This window comes from Pleurodeles waltl, chromosome 8 (assembly GCF_031143425.1).
Source record: "Pleurodeles waltl isolate 20211129_DDA chromosome 8, aPleWal1.hap1.20221129, whole genome shotgun sequence".
In the NCBI taxonomy this organism is placed as follows: Eukaryota; Metazoa; Chordata; class Amphibia; order Caudata; family Salamandridae; genus Pleurodeles; species Pleurodeles waltl.
In genome coordinates, this window is record NC_090447.1 from 14,754,122 (window position 1) to 14,780,136 (window position 26,015).

At 44.8% G+C, this 26,015-nt stretch overlaps 1 protein-coding gene across 1 annotated transcript in view; it reads left to right on the forward strand.

Moving 5' to 3' along the window:
- The window catches only part of LOC138249289 (extracellular calcium-sensing receptor-like), a 45,671-nt gene that overhangs the window by 9,214 nt on the left and 10,442 nt on the right, over window positions 1–26,015 (forward strand). Inside the window, exons 2-4 of the mRNA XM_069203245.1 lie at window positions 6,971–7,813; window positions 17,097–17,324; window positions 21,416–21,539. Of these exons, the coding sequence (XP_069059346.1) occupies window positions 6,971–7,813; window positions 17,097–17,324; window positions 21,416–21,539 (1,195 nt within the window). The remainder of the gene's footprint in view (window positions 1–6,970; window positions 7,814–17,096; window positions 17,325–21,415; window positions 21,540–26,015) is intronic.

A 26,015-nucleotide genomic window follows, 5' to 3' on the forward strand; every position in this document is an offset into this window, starting at 1 on the left:
TGCAGGATTTGATGTCCTGATCAGAATCAAAGCACCAGATTTGTGGTCTCTGATGGATATTGGCACTCACAGTCCTTACAGGGCTTAAAACCCAATTTTCTTGGGGTTTACATGGTACTAGTTTACAAAATGTTTATGTGAAGCAACTCCACAAAGATAGAAGCCTCAGATCCGCCCCGAAGATGCGGAAAAAAGGGAACTGACATCAGTTTGCCAGGGCTGGTGCTTTATGGCCTCGGAGGTGTCATCTGACATCCTTTCCGTCGCCGAATGAGTCCAGCTCCCTCTACCAACAACATGCTGTCTTTGGAGTTTTCCGGATCCAGTCTGATGCCTGGGGATCGTTCCTCAGGTGAAAAATGCAGGAAAGGAATTTGCAGGTGGAAGTATCCATCAGAAAGTGCCTTGTGCTTGACCCTTCAGTGGTTTTATTCCAGAAAGTTACTAAAACACATTTGCTAACAATCTTCCAACAAATCCAAGTCTCTTTCCCTTTCTTCCTCCTCCTCATCATGTTATATTGCCCTAAGTTCTCATTGTAAACAATCTGTGTGTCTTTCTGTTTTTTCGTGTTAAGTTTGTATCTTGTTGTGCAGTACTCCAGGTGTCATTTGAAGTTAGATTTGCATTTGATATACAGCTGATAAATTAGAAAGAAAAAAATATTTACTAAAGAATGGATTTTTAGGCTCACTAGAGTGCCCTCTGAGAGTAACTGTGTGTTTGCATGTTCTCAAGCAGGAAGCCAGTGGCTGACACAGAAAGCAGCCAGAGATGCAGACATAAAGAATCCCTCTCTCATTTCCAGAACCTTCTGCTGGTGCAAGCTCCTCCTCTACTCTCTGCACTGATCTCTGGAGTGTAGATCAGGAGTTTGACGGAGTGTGGAGGTACTCATCCGCCCAGTGATTGACTTGCAAACAAATAAGTGCCTGGGCTCTTGTCAGGAAGCCTCTGCACCTTGCACCACACATTGTCCCTGCCATACTGCCAGTAATAGTTACCACACAAGTACTAACCACCACACTTGAATTAATAATTAACTGTTGTTGTGTTCATCTCTTAAATAGCAAGAAAGTGCCACATTGTGGCACACTGTTACAAGTGCCGATGTTGACAATTAAGTGCTGGTGTCAAAAATCGGTAACCACAAGCTCAAGTTAAGCACTGTATGGCACCCTCAAGTTAAAAGTTTACATTTTAGACTTATATCTTCCCTGGCCTCTCTGATGACGCCATACCTTCTCTGTCTCCCTGTCTGTCCCTCATCTTTTGTTCCACATCTTTCTATTCAGTTCATTTTAGTTCTGCTTTGTGGGCCTGGGCTTTACTTTCCTAGCATTACAAAACCGTTCTTTATTGTAGCGCAGATTTATGTAAGAGTTCCCTTCTCTGATGGTGTTAGAGATTGATAGCTATTTGTTGATCATCACATATAGGAGGGGAAATTAACGAAGAGTAAAAAAGATTTTTCTTCTCATTACATCATCCTCCAGGAGGTCCACTAATATGACATAATCTCATATTTACAAACTTTGTAAATCTGGAATTGCATGAAATCCATTGGTGAATGCACAAAAGCCCATGTTCCACCCATGGAATGCCCCTCAGCTCGAGATGTTACATAACATAGGGGCTCATTCCAACCCTGGCGGTCTATGACCGCCAGGGTGGAGGCTGGCTGAAGCACCGCCAACAGGCTGGCGGTGCTTCATTCCGTATTCCGACCGCGGTCGCCCAGCCCGGTCCGGCGGTTTACCGCCGGATTTCCCCCGGCCATGGGGATTCCGACCCCCTTCCTGCCATCCTGTTCCTGGCGGTTTTTACCGCCAGGAACAGGATGGCGGGAACAGGTGTTGTGGGGCCCCTGGGGGCCTCTGCACTGCCCTTGCCACTGGCATGGGCAGTGCAGGGGCCCCATAACAGGTCCCCATAAAGATTAAGCAGACACTGAAAATCGCGACAGGTGCCACTGCACCCGTCGCACCCCTGCAACTCCGCCGGCTCCATTCGGAGCCGGCTTCCTTGTTGCAGGGTCTTTCCCGCTGGGTCGGCGGGCGCCCTTTTGGCAGTCGAAATGACCCCGCGGTCTTTTGACCGCGGAGCGGTCTTTCGACGGGGGAACTTTGGCGGGCGGCCTCCGCCGCCCGCCAAAGTTGGAATGACCCCCATAGTGTAAACCACTGCATTGTGCTAAATTGCTTTACAAAGCCACAGTAGGAAGTGAAACACACCCTATGTGTGGCTTTGTAAATTTTACTGAAGGCTTTGCATCGTCCTTGCATTGCGTTGCAAGATACAAGGACAACACAAAGGCTTAGTAGATCTGAGTGCTAGTGTACATACAATGTGCATAGTTGCAAGCCATGAGCCTTCACATTTGTATTGTGAACACATGCACACACACACGCACACACACACACACACACACTGTTTTCTTTGTCTTCTAGTAATCACTACTCACCTCAGAATATTCTGTGTATGTGTCACAGGTGGTGGGGTTGACTGCCCTTCCTTGTCCGTCCCCCTGATGCCATGTTTGTAAGGGTGAATCTTTTTAGTTCATTCACAAATTCAATGCAGTGCCTGGTTAATGATGATGCTTCTTGTTGAAGGTTTATTCTTTACTTTTCTTACTTCCTATCTTTTCATTTATTATATGCCTGTTTCACTTATTTGTAATGTTTTCATTGACTTAGTGCAATGAATCATTCGTGTGTTTTTATGCTCCTGCGCATTGAAACTCAAGTTCTTAAGTGTATGAGTTATGCTGTTCTTTTAACTTTGAAACCCCATCAATTGTGGTGGAACACCTTGGGCTTGGTCTGCTACTGAAAGCAAATCATGGCAATAAGAAATGGTAAATTGCACTGTTTTGTGCATGATTACAGATGTTTGAGTTCTGAGTCAAAGGTAATCTTTTCTACTGCCCCTCTTCCCTGTCACAGTAAGGCAATACATTTTTATCACCTGTGATGTAAAGTGACAATTGGGCAGAATGAGTGGACATGACTGACAAAGGGCCCAATTCACAAAGGTAAACTAGGTCTAAGTTTAGGTCAAAGGTCTAAGTTGAGACCTAAAGTCTAACTTTACTTGTAGTAAAGTTAGACTTCTGGTTTAAGTTTAGACTTTTTGCCTAAACTTAGACCAAAAGTCAAACTTTACTACTAGTAAAGTTAGACTTTAGATCTAAACTTGGACTTTTGGTGTAAGTTTACCTTTGTGAATCGGGCCCAATGGCTTCCCACCTCCTTGCCTTACTGCTTTCAAACAAATCTAGAATGAGGAGGCAATAATTTATAGAATGCAATAACTAGATCCTATTATGTTATTTGGGGGAATATCAGTAGTATTTCTGTGCTTACTGTATCAGTGTACCTACTGCACCACATGCCAAACCCCCATGCCTTGGTAAATACCAGGCCATTTCTCCTTGTTATATTTAGAAAAAGGGTGCAACATTTATAACTCCTGGTAATTACTGGGTGCAAAAAGAAACGTACCACTTATAATTGCGATCTCTGCTGTGAAAAATTAGGTTGTTGATTGAGGGGGCAAGGGATGTCCCCTTTTCAAGCAAAAGCCACAATCTCTGTGACGGTGAACCATAAAAGTGACTTGGTAGCTTGCCGTAAAATGCAGTTCCGCGTAACTTAAAGGCAATGTGCAAAGTATTTACACACCCACAAACAGTAATGAAGTGAAAAGACAACACAAGAGAAATCTCACACACATTTAGAAAGATACAGTACATTTGAATACATTAATTGACCCCAAAATGACAAAAATCCAATCACTAAAACTTTTTTAGTAAAAACTAGTATCTAAAAGATCAAAGCACCAACAGAAGAGACCAGGTAAAAGTCAAAACCGAATTAAGAGCTAACCGAATGAAGAGTGGGTTAGATACAAAAAGTGGATTTGGCCCGATCGGCGCTTACCTTTGGACGTAGAAGGAATTTTGAAGAAAAAGTTCTAAGAAGGTAAAGATGAGGGAGGAAAGGCTACAGATGGTGTCTGTGGAGGAGGAGACGCTGCCAAGGAGCCACTGGACAAAGTTGCAGCGAAGATTCCTACGTTGGGACTCAGGGCCTGATTTAAATATTGGCAGACAGGTTACTCCATCACAACGGTGACGCATATCCCGTCCGGCAAAATCTAGATCATGTTATTTCCTTTCAGATTTAGATTTGTGTTGGAGTTACCTGTCCATCAATATCTAAATCATGCCCTTAGTCTCTTTTTAGGAAGTCGAAAATTTCTAACGGGGCAAAGGAGGCAGTTGTAGCCAACAAGAGTCCATCTATCCCTTTGGCGAAGGACCGCTGAATAGGATTTGCTGCTGAGGAGAAAAATGTGTCATGAGCTTCTGCAGAGTGAGGGCAATGGAAGATATACTTTGGGCAGATAGACAGGTAGCTTGGTCCAGGGCTTCCTATGGTTCGTAGAGTAGTTTTTAGTAGGTCTGGGCAGAGTTCACAGCGTTCCACTCCACGGAATTCCACAGAGTTGATTAAAAACGTTGTGGAATTTTGCGGAGGCAGAGTTCCGAGACCTGCGGAGTCAATAATGTGCCTGATCTCGGGAGCGCATAGCAGGTTCGGGCGCAGATACCCAGGCCCGACCCTGCTCAGTGCTTCCGAGATTGGGTGTATTCAGGAGAGGGCCGTAGGCAGTGCACACGGGACAGGCCGATGCACAAAAGTCCTAAAACGCCAGATTTCTTTCTCTGCCTACGGCCCTGGCCTGAATTCAGGCCAGGGCTGTAGACAGTGAAAGCTTCAATTTCAGTCCTTGTTTGTGCGCCAGTGTGCACAAAGAAGAAAAAAGAAAAGAGAGAGATGACGAGGACATACCTGGTATCTCCAGGGAGTCCTCCTGTTCTCTTTCCTCCGCAGCAGCCTGGCTCTCTGCTTCCTTTTGTCCCCTGCTCTTGGGCCCGGCCAGGTGGCGGAGGGAGGCCGGGTGGATCGGAGCTGGTGCCGGCAACAACTCCATGCTGCCATGCCAATGTCGGTTGAACCAAGAGTACCCACTTTAGCCCAGTTATGGGCTGCACTGCCAGCGCAAGCACAGACTGCCTGCGCTTGTGCTGTGTAGCCCATAACTGGGCTACAGTGCGCACCATGTGAGCTCTGCTCCGCTGGCGGGGCTAGCAGAGGTTTTGGACAAACTCCCCACTCCAAACATAGTGCGGAGTGCCACAAACTCCATTGGCTCCACCAGCGGAGCGGAGATCCTCACCCACCCCTAATTTTTAGCCAAAAATGTTCTAAGTCTCAAGGTTTGCTTTATGGCTGTCTGAGCACCTTCAACACCACGACCAAGGGTCCAGCACTAGAGGGGCACCACTTTGGCGTTCAGGACTCACACAAATTGGTTTCAGGTATGGGTTCAAGATGGTGGGAGTCTGTTATGCCCTTGTGGCTCTGAATAGAAGGTCAGCAACTTGACACGTGGAGTCACTCTGGTAGTTCTAGGTTCAAGTGATAAAGCAGGGCTCAAGCAGCAGGGTAGGCTTCTGAGGAATCAAGGCAGGGACCAGGGTGCAAAGCATCCCTTCCAGGTGCAGCAAAGCCATCTTGTGGCATAAACAGCGGGGCACAGCAGCAGGCAGCCCTTTGAGACTCCTTCTGCAGGTCCAGAAAGTGGAACTGAAGGATGCATTCTTTTTTTATACCTGGTGCCTACTTTTGAAGTAGGAGAAGTTTCTAGAGAATCTCCTTTGAAATCCTTCAAGCTTCCTGACTTCCATGCCATGGCTTTGAGATGCTGACATGAACAATGCAGTGGTAACAAGTCCTTTGCGTGAAGGCAGAGCATAGCCTATTCAATATCTAGTGGGCTGTGCCCAGCTCTGCCCCACATCCTTCGAGCAGATGGCCCATTCGGGCACACCTAATCCCTCTATTTGGTTACTGTCTGGAAGGAAAAAACAAAGTCAATCTGCCAACTACACCCAGTTGTATCAGGCTACAGGCACCAAATATTTTAGGGCAGAAAAATGCCAATTTTCTAAAAGTGGCATTTTTAAAACTGTAAATTAAAAATCTGATGTTACCATTAAAGAGGATTTTAATTACAATTCCACACAATTAAACAAGGAATGCTTACTTTGCCACAAATCAAAAGTTAGCACTTTTTAAATGTAATAAGGCAACCCAATTTTATCCTATAGGACAGGTAGGCCTCACAGGAGTGAAATACAACTTTTTTCTCTACCAGGACATGTAAAACTCAAAAGTAAATGTTCAACCTTGAATTATAATGCACACTGTCCTAAGGGCTATATAGGGCCTACCTTAGGGGTTGACATATGTAATAAAAGGGAAGTTTAAGGCCTGGGTAGAGGGTTATATTGCCAAGTCAAATGGGCAGTTTAAAACTGCATTCAGGCTTCAATGGCAGACCTGGAGCCTGTTTTAAGGAGCTACTTAAATGGATGGCAAGATGAGTGCTGCAGGCTGTTTAGTAGCATTTAATGTATAGGCCGTGGGTGTATGGTATATAGTTCACTAGGGACTTGAAAATAAATTAAATATGCCAATAAGATTTAAGCGGGTTTTACCATGTTTAAGGGAGTGAGCACAAGCACCTTAGCACTGGTGAGCACTGCGAAGGTGCGCAGAGTTCTAAGGCCAACAAAAAAGAAGTCAGCAAAAATGCTGCGACTAAAGGCAAAATGTATGGTGGTAACCTGACAGAGAGGGCCAAGTCCAACATGTGCACAAACAGCTGTTCGTAATTTAACGGGTTTGTTGTAATCCGGTCCTCCAATGCATGCAATTATATAGGATGTGTTGAAGCAGAAAAGTGTTCCCTGTTGTTCTTTGAACACTTCTATTCAGTGGCTCTTACACAATGGAATAACTGTGTGGAATATATATGTATGTATATATATATATATATATATACATATATATATATATATATATATATGTATATACATATATTTCTTCCCATACAGATCAGCTATGGATCCACACTCTCCACTCTCAGTGACAAGCTCCAGTTCCCGTCTTTCCTCCGCACTGTGCCTGGTAACACCTTCCAGAACGTTGCCCTGGCACGGTTGATTGCACATTTTGGTTGGACATGGATGGGAATGGTTATTTCCGATGATGATGTTGGAGTGCAGGGCTCACAGGACTTAAAAAGGGGCATCGAAGGTCATGGGGGATGTGTAGCATTTATTGAAAAAATTCATCTTAGTTATCCCCCTGAGAAAATCCTCAGAGTTGTTGAAATGATCAGAGGCTATCCAGTGAAGGTGGTCATTGTCCACAGCCCTGAAGCTCACACTAAGGTCTTCATGGAGACGCTGTCGGCACAGAAAGTGACAGACAAAGTTTGGATCTTCTCTGCATCTTTCACCATGACTCCAGGACTTTTCACAAAGGAGACATGGAAACTGTTCAACGGGACCATAGGACTGTCCCCTCATGCTGCGGACATGTCAGACTTTGTCGAATCTCTTTACAAACTCCAAATCGCTAAATCACCCAATGATATACTGATGCCAGTGTTTTGGGAAAAGGTTTTTAATTGCAGAATAGCTGATTACAAAGGGATAGAAATCATTGGTACTGAAGGAAAGAGAGCAGACCCGGTGCTTTGCCTGGAAAATCAGACTTTGTATGATGTAAATACTTCATTTTTTGAGCTCTATGATCTCAGTTACACGTATCACACTTACCTGGCAGTCTATGCTTTTGCCCATGCATTGGATTCCCTGGCATCGTGCACACCTGGGCATGGACCCTTTCTGAATGGAACATGTGCCAACATCAACAATATAAAGCCATGGCAGGTAACCTTTGTGCATTTCCACCTTGTATATACAATGTGTTGCGTAGATAAGGGGCTCCAAGACTTGTGCTTAGGACTAAAGGTTGAAATATATTAGTTACCAGCTCCCATGACACTCTCTAGGCATGTAGAGAACTATACAGGTGCATTGAGTCATCTCGTTAAAATGAGTGGCTTTTCATTTAAATGTCATTAGAATTTTCAAGAAATACGTTACCTTATTCCTGGCTGTGTCAATATTTAATTTTGTTTGAGCCGATGGTTTAGGAGCCATTGGCTTGATATCTATAGTCATATTTATTATCTGAATGTGAGGATGACAAATCTACCCCTTGTACTGATGAAGTATCTTGTCATTTTAAACTATGTAGATGCAGTTAGTGAGTTTGCTACCAAGGGTGACTTTCCCCAGGTGGTTTGCTGAAGGGAGATGTGTGAGGTGGTCTTGACAGAAGCAGTGGTTTACTACCTCTGTAGATATGCTCTCAGGCATCTCCTTTTGCAAGACCACTTCCCACAAAGGGAATAGGAGGTCACAAAGATGATAATATCCCCCATTCATGATGTATTTGTCAGCTCTTTCTGGCTGATTCTGATTGTGAATTCTAATTAGTCAGTTGGGTGTACATAGGGAGTGGTAAATAGGTCTGCTGAGAGTTACAGCATGCAGTTTGTAGATGAAGAACATCACTCATCTTTTACACCCAGCTGAACCTCTGTCTGTTCCTTCTATGGCCTGCATGGCCCTTGAAGCAAGGTGTGGCACAGGTAGTGGTAAGGGTTTTGTAGTGGTATTGAAAGGACAATATAGGGAAATGTATAAGGCAAGAGCTAGATATGTGTAAATACCTGGGTCCATTGTCCATAGATCTCAATTGCTTTTAAATTACTTTACACTGCATGACACAGGATGAAGTTACATTGCCTGGATACTGTCATCATAACATGGAAGAGAGCAGCTAGTATGCTATTAAATCATTCTACTGACAGTCAAAGAAAGAGTTAACAAAGTAATAAAAAAATGCCCTGTTATCTGAGGTCAGTGAATAGGACTACATAGTGTGTTTATAAAAAACAGCAATTGTAATCTTGGTTCTTGCACTTGTTTGATAGATTAACCTGAGCTCAACCCTGGGTAGGGTGGGTCAAAAAGCAGCAAGGCTTTACCTAAATGCAATGAACAAAGTATTCATGCATCACACAAAGAGGAATAAAGTGGACACGCAATCCAAGAAAAATCCAAAACCAATTTAGAAAAACAGAATACATTTTAATAAATTGACACGGAAGCTACAAAAATCCAATGAGTAAAACCTAGCAGCCAAAAGATCAAAAATGCCAACTGCAGATCAGCAGGGTCAGGCTGCAGAAGGTGTCCGAAAAGAGAGCGCTGTTGCTGAAGAGCCTTAGGTTGAAGCCGCAGTAAAGATTGCTGCATTCACACTTAGGGTCTCATTTACAAGGTTTCTTCACAGGGCAGCTCTGCAAGGATTCTTGCTGTGATGCCCTGCTTCAAAAGAAAACGGCAGTAATGCACCACATCTAGGTGATATAGTGCATTCTTGACCTTTTCCCCTGCGCCAGCACACAATGGGCTGCCATGCACCAACGCAGGCACCCTTGCACCACCATGGTGCAAGGGGGTCTGTGTTGTAGGAATTATTGTTTTTGTGCATGAAGGGAAACCTTCCTGCACAAAAGCAATCACAAGAGATGTTTTCCTCTTTCTATGTGGGCTGCAAAAGGCACACATAGAAAAAATAAAAAGCATACAAGGAGAAATGAAGGTATTTCTCCTTGTTTCACCTACCTTACACCTCCCCTGGGGAGGGAAAGGCCTTGATGCTTTCCCAGGTTTACGAAAACTCATAAACCCTGGAATGTGTCAAATGCCATGGGTGTTACATGGTAGCACCCATCGCAATCCCTATCGCAGGGTGAGGCAACATTGCGACTTGCACTCAGTCACCTCAGTCCAAAGCTACAAGGCCATGAAAAGCCATGAAAGGTAGCTTTGCATGGCCTTGTAGATATGGCCCTGCAGTGATGCTCCTACAGCGCACAGGGACTTGTAAATAAGCCCCTAAGGGGCATATTTATACTCTGTTTGCGCCGAATGTGCGTCAACATTTTTGACGCACAATCGGCGCAAACCCTGCCCCATATTTATACTTTGACGTCCGACCCCACGGGCTTCAAAGTTCCACCATCTGCGCCATTTTTTGGAAGGGGGAACCAGCCTGGCGTTAATTATATGCAAGGTAGGAGTTCCCTTCTAAAAAATTACTTTAAGGCCTGTGCACCTTATTTATACTCTGACGTCATTTTGACGCACAGGAGGGGGCAGGCCTTAAAAAACGGCGCACAGACTGATGGGTGCCGTTTTTTAACGCCTGGGTCAGGGCATGCGTTAAGGGCCCAGAGGTGCCCTCCCATGCCCCCAGGGACACCCCCTGCCACCCTTGCCCACCCCAGGAGGACACCCAAGGATGGAGGGACCCATCCCAGGGAAGTTGAGGTAAGTTGGGGTAAGTATTTTTTTTGGGGTTTTTTTTGTGGCATAGGGGGGCCTGATTTGGGCCCCCCTACATGCCACTATGCCCAATGACCATGCCCAGGGGACCTAAGTCCCCTGGGCATGGACATTGGGCAAGGGGGCATGACTCCTGTCTTTGCTAAGACAGGAGTCATGTCAATGGAGGTTGGGCGTAAAAAAAAATGGCGCAAATCGGGTTGAGGCCAGAATTTTGCCTCAGACCTGACTTGCCCCATTTTTTGGCGCACAACCCCCATTTTCCCATACGCCGGCGCTGCCTGGTGTGAGTCATTTTTTTGACGCACACCAGTCCACAGCGCCGGCTAACGTCATTCAATAAATAAGGCGCTCGCATGGTGCTTTGGAATGGCGTTAGCCGGCGGTAAAATTTTTGACGCACAACTGCGTTGGCGCAGTTGTGCGGCAAAAAGTATAAATATGGGCCTTTAGTCTCTGATAAGGAAGTCGAAAATCTCCAGCAGAAGGCTGTGGTGAAAGAGATTGCCACGAGGTTGGGTACTCCTGTGGGGAAGTACTGCGTCAATTTGCTGCAGCAGAGAAGAACATAGCAAGAGAAAAAGCAAAGTCAATCAAACTGGTGATTGGTTCCCAAAAGAAATAACTATAACCACACAAACAGAACTCAAACAATCCCACTATAATAAGAATATTAAATTAGCTTAAAGCATTATAATTCAAACAAAGAGAAATTATTAAAACATAATAGTGGATGGTGGTAGGGGTTATTATTTTGTAGTCCCCACTAAAATAGTGGGGGGGACCCTGAGATGCTGTAGACTGAAGGGACACATTGTGGCCAATGTTTTGATGGTGGTCCCATTGTCCTAGGACCACCTCAGGCTGAGTTAAGAGCAAACATGTTTTCTAAAAGTAATGCCCTGCAAAGCATTATGTGACAAGTTTTAGTGCCATGAATATTGTAATATGTGGCTATGGCTGTAATGCTTAGAACAGCCCATAGAACACCCCACAATGAAAATAGCTTTTGTAAGAAACATGGTCATAAAACTGTATAGCTAGCCGCTAGCAGGCATAAAAACACAACAAAATAACAGCAGAAAGTAATGCAATGCAACCATATATTTAGCCCCCAGAAAACACAGTATATTACACTTATTCAGAGCTAACAGTCTTATAAAAATGACATTACAAAGAAGGCTCTTAGTAAACAACCTACTCACAAATATAAAACAAAAGATCCAGCCATGATTAAGATTAAACAGACATTGAATGGGGGGAGGAGTTATTATTTTGGGTTCCCCACTGACCTAGTGTGGGGACCCAAAGATAATGTAGACAGAGCTGTGAACATCGTTGTAAACATTTTGGTGGTGGTCCCATTGTCCTTTGACCACCACAGGCTGAGTTATGAGCAAAAATGTTTTGTAAAAGTAATGCTCTGCAAAGCATTATGGGACAAGTTTTCGTGCCATGAATATTTTAATATGTTGATATGACTGTTGTTAGAAATTGGGTCTAGCTGGCAGAGGTTTACACCCTTGTCCAAGTAGGAACCACAATCCTAGCTAGGGTAAGTCACAACACAACCAAAATTATACTGTACTCACCCTCCAGTAGCTTGGCACAGAGCAGGAGGGCTTAATTTAGAAGGCAGTGTGTAAAAGATTTGTGCAATAACTCATACAGTAACGTAGTGAAAACACCACAAAAACACACCACACAGGCTTAGAAAAATAGATGAAATTTATCTGAATACAATAAGGTTGGAACAATGAAAATCCAATGAACACAAGCAAAAGTTCCTGCATTTTTAAAGATTAAATACCACTTAAGATCTTGGAAACACAATAGCTCCAACTGGGGCTATCACAGAGCCATTGACGGAGTTGTTCCCAATAGTCCAACGCAACAGGCTCCGGTCACGGAATCGCACGGACCCCCAGGTACAGTACCTTTGAAAACAAAGACTCAAATACGTCACACGGTGTCGTGGAGCTGAGGCTTCGCTGGGGCCGATGCAGCGCCAGTCCCTTATGGCATCCAGGGAGATGAGGCATTGGTTCTATCTTGCGAGGCATTGGAGGCGAGACGTTGGTTCCGTCCAGTTGCCGAGGAAGCTGGTTCAGGGTTGGTGGCAAGGTGTTGGTTCCTTGTGACCCGGCAGGGTTGATAGATCATGATGTGTCAACTTCAGAGCATTGTGATGATACTGCGTGACGTCACCAGTGTCGTGTCAGCGTCAGACTTACTTTGCAGGTCATGGAGCAGGATCAGGCTGCGGCATCGTTTCTGGCGTTGCTTTGGTCATTCCTGGCATCTCTGACATCAGAAAGCTAGCTAAAAGCTAGCAGATGAAGGGGCAAATTTAAGAGGCCCAACCACCTCCTTGCATCACATTTGTGTTATTTTTTTTACGCTAATGTGACCCAACGAGGGCAAAATCACAGTGCCAAATTTACAAAGTGGCGCAATGCATGCATTACGACACTTTGCAACCCTTTGTTCTACATTATGCTTGCGACAGGCATAAGGTATGCACAGGGGGAATTCCCACATTGGGGGGGGCGAAAAAACGGTGCAAAGAAATCTAAGAGATTTCTTTGTGTCATTTTTTGGCACTTTTAACACCGGCTCAGAGCAGAGAGTTAAAAGAAGGCACACAATTGTTTCCAGTGGACCTCAAGGGGTTTTGCGGTATTAGCGTCAACATTTTTTACACTAATCCTGCAAAGCTCCAAACTAGCGTCAAAAAAGGTTGACTCTAGTTCCCCTAACTATAGCCATGGTGCCCCGTATATTAGATACAGTGCACACATGGTGGTGTTTGGGGGGTGCTAATGGACTCAAGAAAAGTGGTGCTGCTTTGTGTGTCACCACTTTTCTTATATCAGGTCCAAAGTCTTGGCTGTCCCTCAGGCTTCAAAACAGGAGGCAACCTCAATCCAAGCCCTTGGAGAGCACTTTTGGGGAAGGCAGAGTCCTTCCAGCATAGTAAGAGGCCAGCATGCAGCAGGGCAACAGCAGGGCAGCAGTCCTTCTCAGCAGAGCGGTCCAGATGAGTCCTTTGGGCAGCCAGGCTGTTCCTCGGACAGAGGTCAGGTGTAGATCCAGAAGTGCCTGATGTGGTTGGGTCAGAGACCCAGTTTATATACCCACAAATGCCTTTGAAGTGGGAGAGAGAGCCCCTCCACCCTTCCTGCCCAAAGATACCCATTCAGTATGCAGATGGATTCAGAAGACTCAGGGCCTTATTTATACTTTTTGGTGCAAAACTGCACTAAGGCAGTTTTGCCCCAAAAAGTTGTGCACCGGCTTGCCCCATTTTTTTAGCACCAGCTGGGCACCATATTTATGGAATGGTGCAAGCCGGTGCAAAGGGTAGGCTAGCTTAAAAAAAAATCACGTTAGGTAGTTTTGAGTCAAAATAAATGATTCTGACCAGATTAGCATCATTTTTTGACGCTAAGGGGCATATTTATACTCTGTTTGCACTGAATTAGCGTCTTTTTTTTTAACTCTAATTCAGTGCAAAACTAACTCCATATTTATACTTTGGTGCTAGACCCGTCTAGCACCAAATTTATGGAGTTAAAGTCATTTTTTGGAAGTGGAAACCTACCTTGCCTTAATGAGATGCAAGGTAGGCGTTCCCGTGCAAAAAAATGACTCTATGGCCTTAACACCATATTTATACTCCCATGTAAAAATGGTGCAAGGGAGGGAGGAGGGGTCAAAAAATGGGGCAAAGCTTGCTTTGCCCCATTTTTTAAGACCTGGGTCAGGGCAGGTGTTAGGGGACCTGTGGCCCTATTTCCATGGTGGAACACCATGGAATAAGCCCAGAGGTGCCCTCCCTAGGCCCTAGGGGCACCCCCACCCACACTAGAGGAACTGCGAGGATGGGGGACCCCACCCCAGGTAAGTACAGGTAAGTGCATTTTATTTTTGAAAGTGCCATAGGGGGCCCTGAAATGGGCCCCCATACATGGCACAGGGTGCAATGGCCATGCCCAGGGGACCCCTGTCCTCTGTGCTGGCCACTGGGGTGGCGGGCATGACTCCTGCCTTTTCTAAGGCAGGAGTCATGTGGCATGGTAGGTTTAGCACCATAAAATGACGCTAATCTGGTTAGAGTCATTTTTTTTTACTCTAACCTGCCTAAAGCCATTTTTTGGTGCTAAACCCTCTTCTTCTATACTGCCAGCCCCACCCGACTAAAGTCTTTTTTTTTTTACTCTAGCCTACCCTTTGCACCGGCTTGCACCATTCCATAAATATGGTGCCCGGCTGGTGCACAGAAATGGTGCAAGCCGGTGCTAAACTTTTTGGTGCAAAACTGAGTTAGTGCAGTTTTGCAGCAAAAAGTATAAATAAGGGCCAATATTTTGTAAGTTTGCGCCACTTTTGCGTCATAAAATGACAATGCGGTGCAAAAAAAGTTTAAATCAGGGCCTTGGTGCTAGATGGGCTTAGCACCAAAGTATAAATATGGAGGTAGTTTTGCACCGAATTAGAGTTAAAAAAAATGACACTAATTCGGTGCAAACAGAGTATAAATATGCCGCAGAGTATAAATATGCCCCTAAATATGGCGTTAAGGCCATAGAGTCATTTTTTGCACGGGAACGCCTACCTTGCATCTAATTAATGCAAAGTAGGTCTCCACTTTCAAAAAATGACTTTAACTCCATAAATGTGGTGCTAGAGGGGTCTATCACCAAAGTATAAATATGGAGTTAGTTTTGCACTGAATTAGAGTAAAAAAAAATGACACTAATTCGGTGCAAACAGAGTATAAATATGCCCCTGAGTGTCCTGTGCTTATGGCTGCCTGGTTGCTGTCAACCAGCACAGACCAGATGTCATATAGAGACAGGGCTGTAAGGCACAGATGGCAGTACGTGTAGAGAAATGCCCACTTTCTAAAAGTGGCATTTCAAAAATAGTAATATTAAATCTAACTTCACCAGAAAGCAGGATTTTCTATTTTCATTCTGGCAATACAAAAAATGACAGGTCAGAATCTACCACTCTAAAGTATATGAGGGCAGTTCTAATGCAAGTCTATGAGAGGAGCAGGCCTCACAGTAGTAGAAAACGAATTTAGTAGTTTTACACTACCAGGACATGTAAAACACATAGGTACATGTCCTGTCTTTTACCTACATAGCACCCTGCCCTATGGGTTGCCTAGGGCCTACCTTAGTGGTGATGTATATGTAGAAAACGGGGAGTTTAAGGCTTGGCAAGTAGTTTTAAATGCCAAGTCGAAGTACCAGTGAAACTGCACACACAGGCCTTGCAGCTGCAGGCCTGAGCCATGGTTAATGGGCCACTTATGTGGGTTGCACAATCAGTGCTGCAGGCCCACTAGTAGCATTTAATTTACAGGCTCTGGGTACATGTAGTGCACTTTACTAGGGACTTAATGGTAAATTAAATATAGCAATTGATTAGGAACCAATGTTACCCTGTAAGGGGAGAGAGCATATGTCTTTAGCACTGGACAGCAGGGGTAAAGTCTGCGTAGTCCTACAACCAGCAAAAACAGGGTCAGACAAATGGAGGGAGGCAGGGAAAAAGTTCAGGATGACCAGCCTAAATTTGTCAGGTCTTACAACTGTAATGTTTAGAACAGTCCCTAGAGAACCCTGCAATGAAAATAGCATTTGTAAGAAACACAAGAAAGTAAAGGATTGCAACCATACATTTATCCCTAGAGAGCATAATACATTACACATTGTCAGGGCCAACAGGCCTATAGCAATGACATTACAAAGAAAGCCCTTAAAACACAACCTATTCTCAGCAGTAAAACAAACATTCCGGCCATGAGAAGGGTAAACAGACACTGAATGGTAGAAGGGGTTTTATTTTGGGGTCACCACTAACCTAGTGTGGGGACCCAAATATGATTGAGTCATTTTATAATGAAAATTATTCTGATTATATGAAAATCCCATTCTGACCAAATTATTACTTCCCAGTTGTAGAGTTGCCTTAGATTATTTAAGATTATGGAAAAGCGGTCTCGTCTTAGGTTCATTATCACATAGAGCCAACAGCATTCTAGACTCCAACCAATCAGGCTTCAGCATGAAACAAGGAGCAGAACCACAGTCATTAATGTCTAGCACAAACACCTAGGTGTAGAGGGCCAGGGACAACTCTGTATGCTAATCACACTGGAACTGAACACCATCCATCCTGATGATGGTAGATCCAGTCTCAGCCAAGAACCCCAAGAAGGAGATGGTCCTGTTTCTACATAGTAAAATTGCCTAAAACCTCTTCCTTGCATCCACACCACAACTCTGTCATTAGGGCCCTAGTCAAGTCTGCACAAACCATGACAACTGGCTGTGCAGTGGGTCGTCATCCCAGAAAGTGTACAGATACAGAAAAAGACAGAATGCTAGACTGTGCCTCATATTCAGGTGAGGCAAAACCAAAACCTCACCAAGGGTAGCAGAATTCTCAAAAACATTGTCCCTTTGAACATGATTCGTGTCACCTATAAATGAGTAGAAGACCTGGCGCCAACTTGCATAAGTGGTAAAGTCAAAAGACAAACATCCACCAGATCCCACAGGACAAACCATCTCAACTGCTTCAGGGCTCTGAAAACAAACTGCAAAACTAAGGAAGAAGGCATTTCCAGGAACTCACCGATGATCTATAAGTACAGAGAAACCCTCTATTTGCTTATTTTTATAGACTTCAGCTGAAATAAATTTTCACCCCATTGCTGTCCTTCATTCTCCAGGTCCTGCACTATGTAAAAAAGAACCGGTTCCAGATTAACAATGGTGAACAGATATTTTTTGACAAGAACGGTGACGCCCCAGGAGCCTATGACATCTTAAATGCACAGATATTCCAGGCAGGTGATATCCGGCTGGTGAAAGTGGGACAGTTTGACCCCCGAGCTCCCACAGGCCAGGACGTCACCATCAACATGAGCGCCATCTTGTGGGGCCATGGCTCTTTCCAGGCAAGGCCCGTTTTATTCAATCAAAAATACCTGTGTATATCAGTATTACTGATGTGATATTCTGATGTTTGCTGATGAAATGCAGGCCCATATTTATACTTTTTGACGCTAAACTGCGCTAACGCAGTTTAGCGTCAAAAAATTTAGCGCCGTCTAACGCCATTCTGAAGCGCCATGCGGGCGCCGTATTTATGGAATGGCGTTAGCCGGCGCAAGCAGACCGGCGCTGCCTGGTTTGCGTGGAAAAAAACCACGTACACCAGACAGCGCCGGCGTAGGGGGAAAATGGCGTATGGGCGTCTTAAAATGGGGCAAGTCAGGTTACGTCGAAAAAATCGCCGTAACCCGACTTGCGCCATTTTTTAACGACGCCCATCCCCCATCAACATGACTCCTATCATTGTAAAGATAGGAGTCATGCCCCCTTGCCCAATGGCCATGCCCAGGGGACTTATGTCCCCTGGGCATGGTCATTGGGCATAGTGGCATGTAGGGGGGCACAAATCAGGCCCCCCTATGCCAAAAAAAATTATAAAAAAAAAAAAAAAAAATACTTACCTGAACTTACCTGAATGTCCCTGGGGTGGGTCCCTCCGTCCTTGGGTGTCCTCCTGGGGTGGGCAAGGGTGGCAGGGGGGGGTCCCTGGGGGCAGGGGAGGGCACTCTGGGCTCATTTTGAGCCCACTTGTCCCTTAACGCCATGCCTGACCCAGGCGTTAAAAAGCGGCGCAAATGCGCCGTTTTTGGCCACGCCCACTCCCGGGCGTCATTTTTGCCCGGGAGTATAAATACCACGTAAAGGCCTGGGAGTCATTTTTTAAGACGGGAACGCCTCCCTTGCATATCATTAACGCAAGGAAGGGGTTCACGCTAAAAAATGACGCCCACTCCGGGCACTTTGGCGCCCGAAGCGTCTAACGCCATAGTATAAATATGGCGTTAGTTGGCGTTAGTTTAGCGTCGAATTTGCGTCGAAAAAAACGACGCAAATTCGGCGCAACCAGAGTATAAATACGGCCCGCAGTTTTTTACACATACATATCTTCTCGTCCTCCTCTGGACCCACTGCAATGATGTGGTATAGTCGGAGTCACTATTTTTAATCGGATGTACATCATTCTGTTGAAAAACATCTTAAGGCCTTTTGTGACAACTGGAAACATTTAGGGTTGTACTAAGCCTATTTTGCAATTCAATATTAGGAGGAGGAGTGTTTAGGGCATCCCTTGCTAATAGTAGCTCACAGTGGGATGTATGAATATGTGCTACCAGAATGCAGTCACAAAACAGTCGTTGTTTTCCACCAACTTCATGTAGGTGGTAATCCATTCACAAATGGGACGAGGCTCCCACGGGACTCCTTACCCTCTATGAATGTGAGTGAAAACAGTTTTTAAAGAGCAGTCAGTGGTCTCAGGGAACACTGCCGACTCATAAATAACCAAAAGAAAACTTTTCAGTTTTCTTCTTGAAATAACAACCAGTTTTCCTTTAAGGAAAACGGGCTGCATTTCAAAAATCTGCTTTATATAAAAGCAGTCACAGACATGGTGGCCTGCTGCCCCCAGCAAGCCACCATCCCAATGGGTCGCAAATTGCAACCTACCTCATTAATAATGATGAGGTAGGTCCATTTGCGACCCACTGGGATTTGCTAAATGTGTCTGAGACACTCTAGTACATCGCGGTTTGTGATTTCCTAACTGCGAATCACAAAGATTCGCAATTAGGATACCACAAACAGAACTATTTGTACATGTGGCCCCAGGTTCCTCAATTTATTAAGAGAATCTAACTCAGAGATTGTTGAATACAGACTTATGAATATCTTTGATGTGGAAAATATTCCATCAACTCTGCTTTTCCCCAACACTTCCGTGCTTCCCTTTTACCTGAGTAGACCCCCCCATATTTACTCTGACCCAGTCAACATGTTCGGATCCTCTGAAACCCTACCTGTCCTCCTCCTGGTCCCCAGTCATCTCTCACTCTCCAGTCTCCCCACACCGTTCCCCCTTTATCTATTTTCTTTCACATTTTAGTCCTCCTTTCCTTAATCCTTCCTTCTTGCTCTCCAAAGTAATTGTCACAATAGCCCCGTAAGATTGTATCTTATGCTGAAAATGTTCTGCGGGACAAACTGTTTTGTGCATATTGATCCTATGCCACCAGTGGCCTGGTTTACTTTCTTCAGATTTGTGACTACAAAAAAATAAATATGAGGGTCGTTGCAGGACTCTTCCTATGTGGACGTCTTCTCTCTAGTGTCTTGGAACCACCACAAGTCATGATGATGTCACCACGCTGCAACAAAAGGTGAAGAAACTCTTTGGCCACACCCGTTGGTCATAGCTCTGGTTGCACTTAACTCATGTGACATCATTTCCGTGGTTGGAGTACATTGTCAGCTTTGTAGCTATTTAAACCAAATTCCAGAAGTGATTGTGGAATTTTGAGAGTGTCCCATGTTTCTATTTTTACACTTGCACACCTACACACAGATGTATAAAGTAACACATTTCATAATGGGCATGTCCATGGCTAAATATGTGCCTACAAATATCTTCCCATGAGCAACACTTGCAATGTCTCACGACGCCTTTAGAAAAACATAACATTGCAAATTTGGCAGCCTGAGTATGTCAGGGCTTCTCAAATTCTCCCTCCTTGGAGTTCAAACACATAGGTCGGTTGTGAGGGGTAGTTGCAATTGTTATTTAAAAATAAGCAATAAGGCAAACAGATAGTCAAGTGGAAGAAGAATGGGAGTGGAAGGAGGTAGTTCTGCACCAGGTGGAATGGAGAGATGAGATTATACTTCAACCAACACTTCCAGCAGCGGCTTAAGCATCGAAATCCTGTTGTGAAAAAGAGACTTCTCTGAGGTGGCCAATCTGCTTAGGCCTCTTATCCAGACCTCCACATAAGGCAATCTGTCAGATTTGCATAATCAAAATATCACTGAGTTGACCAATAAAAGTTCATGAATTATTATCATCCCTACATCCCATGCAAGCTTCTATGAAGATTGATTCTAGTAAAGGAGAACTTACAAGAGTATATGTGTTGGTTATTCTTTAAAAACTAAACAAACTCCCCTTCAGAGCCCAGCAAGCACCACTCTCCAGCAGCCTGCAGTGTGCATCTCTACTGTTTTACAGTACTTTGGAAGAATGAACTTGCATCTTCACACCGTTATTATAGGACATGGATTTGCGGATTTTGAGACATTTCAACCTTTGATTTTTGTCTGCATCTCTGTTTACTTCCACAGTCTGTGCTTTTCAAATACAACAAAATTCCTCATTTAAATGTCTTTGACTTCTACTGACCCAGGACCAGGCTGAAGGTCAATTAAGATACTCTGTGAAATGTCATAGCTCACACTTTCTTCTTCCACCAGACCAGAGAAAGCCAAATAAACCAAGATCATTCTTGTGGGAGATTGGATCCAAATTCTAGTTACCAGGCAACGTTTATGATTGCCTATGGGGGACCTTGTCAAAATGTTTTGTCAGTGCTCTATGCCACAACAAACCTAAAGAATGAGTAATAATGTAAAAACTGTATCACATTATCATGTACATGAATGATAACTTAGCACCTGAATTAGATTTCAGCAGACATGATATCCGTCACCGCTGTGAAGGAGTAACCCATCTGCCAAAATCTAAATCAGGTCCTTAATTCACTATAAGTACCCTGGTGATGCTTGCCAGGATGATGGGCAAGGCATGTCATACAGAGAGGGCAAGCAGCTGCAAGGGTAACAGAGGATATATGGACCCAGATAAGGCTACTCAATCTTCTGTGACAACTCTCCACCTCTCCTGTTTGTCTTCTTTCTATCTCTTTGTTCACACATGTCCTGGATATCATCTGTCGGTGATACTTTCATAAATTCTCTCTCCTCGCCTGCTGCTCTCACACTTTGTCTGTGACCATTGCCACTGATGCTGTCTTGATTCCTGTTGTCCTTCTCACTGTATTTGATTCCTTACAGTAATGCTCTCTCTGTCCTTACTACAGGTTTCACTCTGTGTGATTTTGTGGTCAATTCCATGTCTGTCCTACTTTTGTTTTTCCTGCAGATCCCACGCTCTGTCTGCAGTGAAAGCTGTCCCCCTGGCTACCGAAAGGCTGCCAGAGAGGGGGAGCCTGTGTGCTGCTTCGACTGCGTCCCCTGCTCCCAAGGAGAGATCAGCAATGACACTGGTAAGAGCTCTTTCCTATCATTGGGAGAATACTTTTTGCACCTTCTCCCTGTCAAGCCTCCAACCTTTGGATTTAGAGGTTCATTTAGAGTTCTATCAAGTGGTTACCCAAACTCTAAGGCCCATATTTATACTTTTTGACGCTAAACTGCGCTAACGCAGTTTAGCGTCAAAAAATTTAGCGCCGTCTAACGCCATTCTGAAGCGCCATGCGGGCGCCGTATTTATGGAATGGACTTAGCCGGCGCTAGCAGACCGGCGCTGCCTGGTGTGCGTGGAAAAAAACCACGTAGACCAGGCAGCGCCGGCGTAGGGGGAAAATGGCGTTAGGGCGTCTTAAAATGGGGCAAGTCAGGTTGAGGCAAAAAAATCGCCTCAACCCGATTTGCGCCATTTTTTTCGACGCCCAGACGCCATTTAAATGACTCCTGTCTTAGTAAAGACAGGAGTCATGCCCCCTTGCCCAATGGCCATGCCCAGAGGACTTATGTCCCCTGGGCATGGTCATTGGGCATAGTGGCATGTAGGGGGGCACAAATAAGGCCCCCCTATGCCACCAAAAAAAATAAAAAAAAATAAAGAATTATACTTACCTGAACTTACCTGAATGTCCCTGGGATGGGTCCCTCCATCCTTGGGTGTCCTCCTGGGGTGGGCAAGGGTGGCAGGGGGGGTCCCTGGGGGCAGGGGAGGGCACCTGTGGGCTCATTTTGAGCCCACAGGCCCCTTAACGCCTACCCTGACCCAGGCGTTAAAAAGTGGCACAAATGCGGGGGGTTTTGCCCCGCCCACTCCCGGGCGTGATTTTTGCCCGGGAGTATAAATACGACGCATTTGCGTCGCCGTAATTTTTTTAGACGGGAACGCCTTCCTTGCATCTCATTAACGCAAGGAAGGCGTTCACGCAAAAAAATGACGCTATTTGCCCATACTTTGGCGCTAGACGCATCTAACGCCAAAGTATAAATATGGCGTTCGTTTTGCGCCGAATTTGTGTAAAAAAAAACGACGCTAATTCGGCGCAAACGGAGTATAAATACGGGCCTAGGCGCTTTCACAAGTAAGTTACCTGTCGGTCCATCCTATTTAGAATGAGTGGTTGGATGGAGTATTTTTACTGTCCATCACACCTGGTGGTGAGGGAGCAGTAAAAAAAAGAAAAATGACGGTGCACACCATCGGAGAAAGCTCCCATGTTGTGGAGAAGTCATTAGTATTTTTAATTTTTGAAAAGGAGAATACTACTTTGCAAGTTTGTTTAAAAAAAAAAAAAAACACTTTGGAAACGTTTGACTGGCCTCCGTCACATTTGAGAGATCTGTCCATCAAACCTTTCCTACATTGACAGGAACCACTTTGGCAGGGGTTCACGTCAATTTATGGAAATGTCCACATGGCCGGTCGACAGCTCTAAATTTCGTGGGCACAGTAAAAGCTCGGCGGCAGACGTCCATCACTCTGTCAGCCTTCACTTAATCCACAAAGCCTAAATCAGTCCCTTTGTCAATTTTTTTTAGCTCAAAATCCTCGAGGAGCGCAAGCCTGGTGTCCTTCTAAAATCGGATACTTTTGCCGCAAAGAGCCACTGAAGCTCCTGAGGTCTTGGAAGTACAACAGTTTTCAAAACCTCAACTTTTCAGACTTTTTGCGTAGTTCCACTTAGACATTTCAAAGCTTACATAATGTCTAGAACAGCAAATGAGAGGCAGGACACACTCCAGCAGAGGTCACCAGCAAGGCCCAGGACAGTTGCAGTGGTAGCTGGTCACTCCAGGAAAAAGCCCTCTTGTAGCATGTACACAGGAGGTCAGCGAACTGGCCCATGAACTGCAAACACTTGAATTCTTCTAATGCTATTCAGTGGTCACAATAAAGTATGGAGTTGTTGAAATAACATGCAGCAACATATGCAGTCCCTTCATCAATGACATTAAATATTCACAGTTGGAAAAGAAAATTAATCAGTTTAATTTAGTTAAAACTCTTGTAAATTGGCAATGCAAAAACATGCATTCCAGTTTTGAGGAACCTGCAAATTTGTAATTTATTCTCCATGGAACCATTACCATAACTCTAATGGCACAACTGCCCTAACGCTAAACCTTGTGACATATTAAATTATATGTTACTATTATATGTGTTTCTTACATGTAAGAACCCTTACCATGATCCTTTTGCTATCTGTGCTGCTAGTCCCACCAATCATGTTCTTTATTAAATTTAATTAATGGCAATTTGATGTGTACAAAAATATTTGTGCTAAAAGTATTCCTACGACTATTCACATTAAACGGTAATAATTGCAGTATAAACAATTCTGTTTTTACTTTCAAGTTAAACTACAGTAAATGCAATTTAATGAAAAAAAACTATGGCCCTCATTATGACCCTGGCAGACGGTGGAATTTTGGAGAAAAGTACTGCCAACAGGCTGTGGTACTGTTCCCCAAAATATGACATTGGCGGTTTGGCTCAAGCCAAACCGTCAATGTACCACTCCGTCCACCAGGGGGGTAACAGCCGCAGTCTCCAGCCAGGCAGCCCTCACTGTCCCACCCATGGAATTATAACCCCTCTTACCGCCACGGTTTTCATGGCTTCCTTACCGCCACGAAAACCATGGTGGTAAGCACTATCAGTGACAGCGAATTCCTTCCCTGTCACTGATAGGGGTCTCCCCTGCCCCCCTCCCTCTCCCCAAAGTCCTTCCCCCCACGCCCTCCCCAGAGTCCTTCCACCCCCCTTCCCATCCTGACCCCCTCAACAGAAACACACATTCATGCACCATCATACACACGAATACACACACTCATACCCACATTCACCCATGCATGCATACATCCATTCACACACACTTACTTTCATACAAGCACCCATGCATTCACACAACACAACACAACATACACGCACACGCACACTCACATCTACACATGCACGCACATACCACACACAACGCACACCGACATTCACGCACACACACATTCACACCCCCAACACACACACACAACACCCCCCACCCCACTCCCTTGTTGGAGCACCCAACTTACCTGATTGCAGGGGGTCCTCCAGCAAGAGACGGGACAGGGCTCTGCTGCCAGCAGCTGCGCCTGCCAACAGAACACCCCCAGGCTGTATCATGGGTCATGATACAGTCTATGGTGGTCTACTGGCGTGGTGCTGCTGCTGGCAGCAACGCCACCTTACCGCTGTCCCCCACCACGACCGTCACCGGAATTCTGCCATCCTTTTGGCGGAATTCTGGCTACGGCCATAATATTGCGGTCAGCTGGTAGCCACGGCGACGGTGTTTTGGCAGCCGTCGCCGTGGCGGTAGACGGTTTTTACTGCCACTGTCATAATGAGAGCCTATATCTTTTATTATTGTTTTCCTTTTATGTCACAAAATAATGGTTGATGAGGTAAAGCAGGGTACAGTTAGCTTTGAATATTTTTAGCTTGGCTGTGTTAAAACAAAATGAATGTGTTATGTGGGTCAAACTCTTTGCTCAGTCAAAGGAAAACAGTAAAGCTTCACAAACTCCTTAAAAAGAAAGGAAAAATGCCCATGACCCTGACCTGTTCATTAAGCTGCCACCTGCTACAGGTCTCCACCTAACATACTTTGAGGTAGCAGCTGCCACTGTTCACAGTGAATGAGGGTACAGTTTGGACACTTCTTGGCCAGCGAAGCCTCATGCTCCTATGTGTGGATGTAAAGAAATCATGGTGCACATTCAGATGATTTGTATAGATTGTCAAGTTCACTAAATGATGAACAACAGGTTAGAAAGAGTGGAAAGGCCTGAGTTGCACAGATGTCCACCAAGTGTGCTTGGCTTTGTTCAGACAGAAATGTGTTAGGGAATCTCAAGCAACAGGATGCGTTGGCCTACCCAAACCATGTTCCATAATGTGATCCTCTTCTGCTTTATTTGCATGTGTGGTGCCTGCTCAGTGAAAGTGATAGAGCGAAGCCGGCATGCGGATTGCGCTGCCCTGCTATGGGATTGGAGGGCAGAAGGGCACAAGACAGAGTGCTGGATCACTGTTCTGCATGGCTTTGGTCTTGCCTTCCCCAAGGCTCCTCCGGTTGCCCTACCTCACGTATTTCTAGACGAGGAGCTAGATCTACCAACATGATCCCTGGTCTTCTTCTCTGTCTTGGAGATGAAGACACTCTGGGCAAGATTCACAAAGGTAAAGTTAGAACAAAAGTCTAACTTCAAACCTGAAGTCTAAGTTAACTAGCTACTGAAGTAACTCACTAGTAAAGTTACTAGTAGTAACTTACCTTTGTGAACACAGAAGAAAAGTAAATGTAGACTTTTGGTCTAAACATAGACTTCAAGTCTAAACTTAAGGCATATTTACAAGCCCCATGCGCTGCCAGAGCATCACTTTTTTTTTAGATATGGAGTAAGACAAAACAGTGCAAGTTGCTGCATTGCTTACACTGCACCAGGGGGGTGTTCCATGG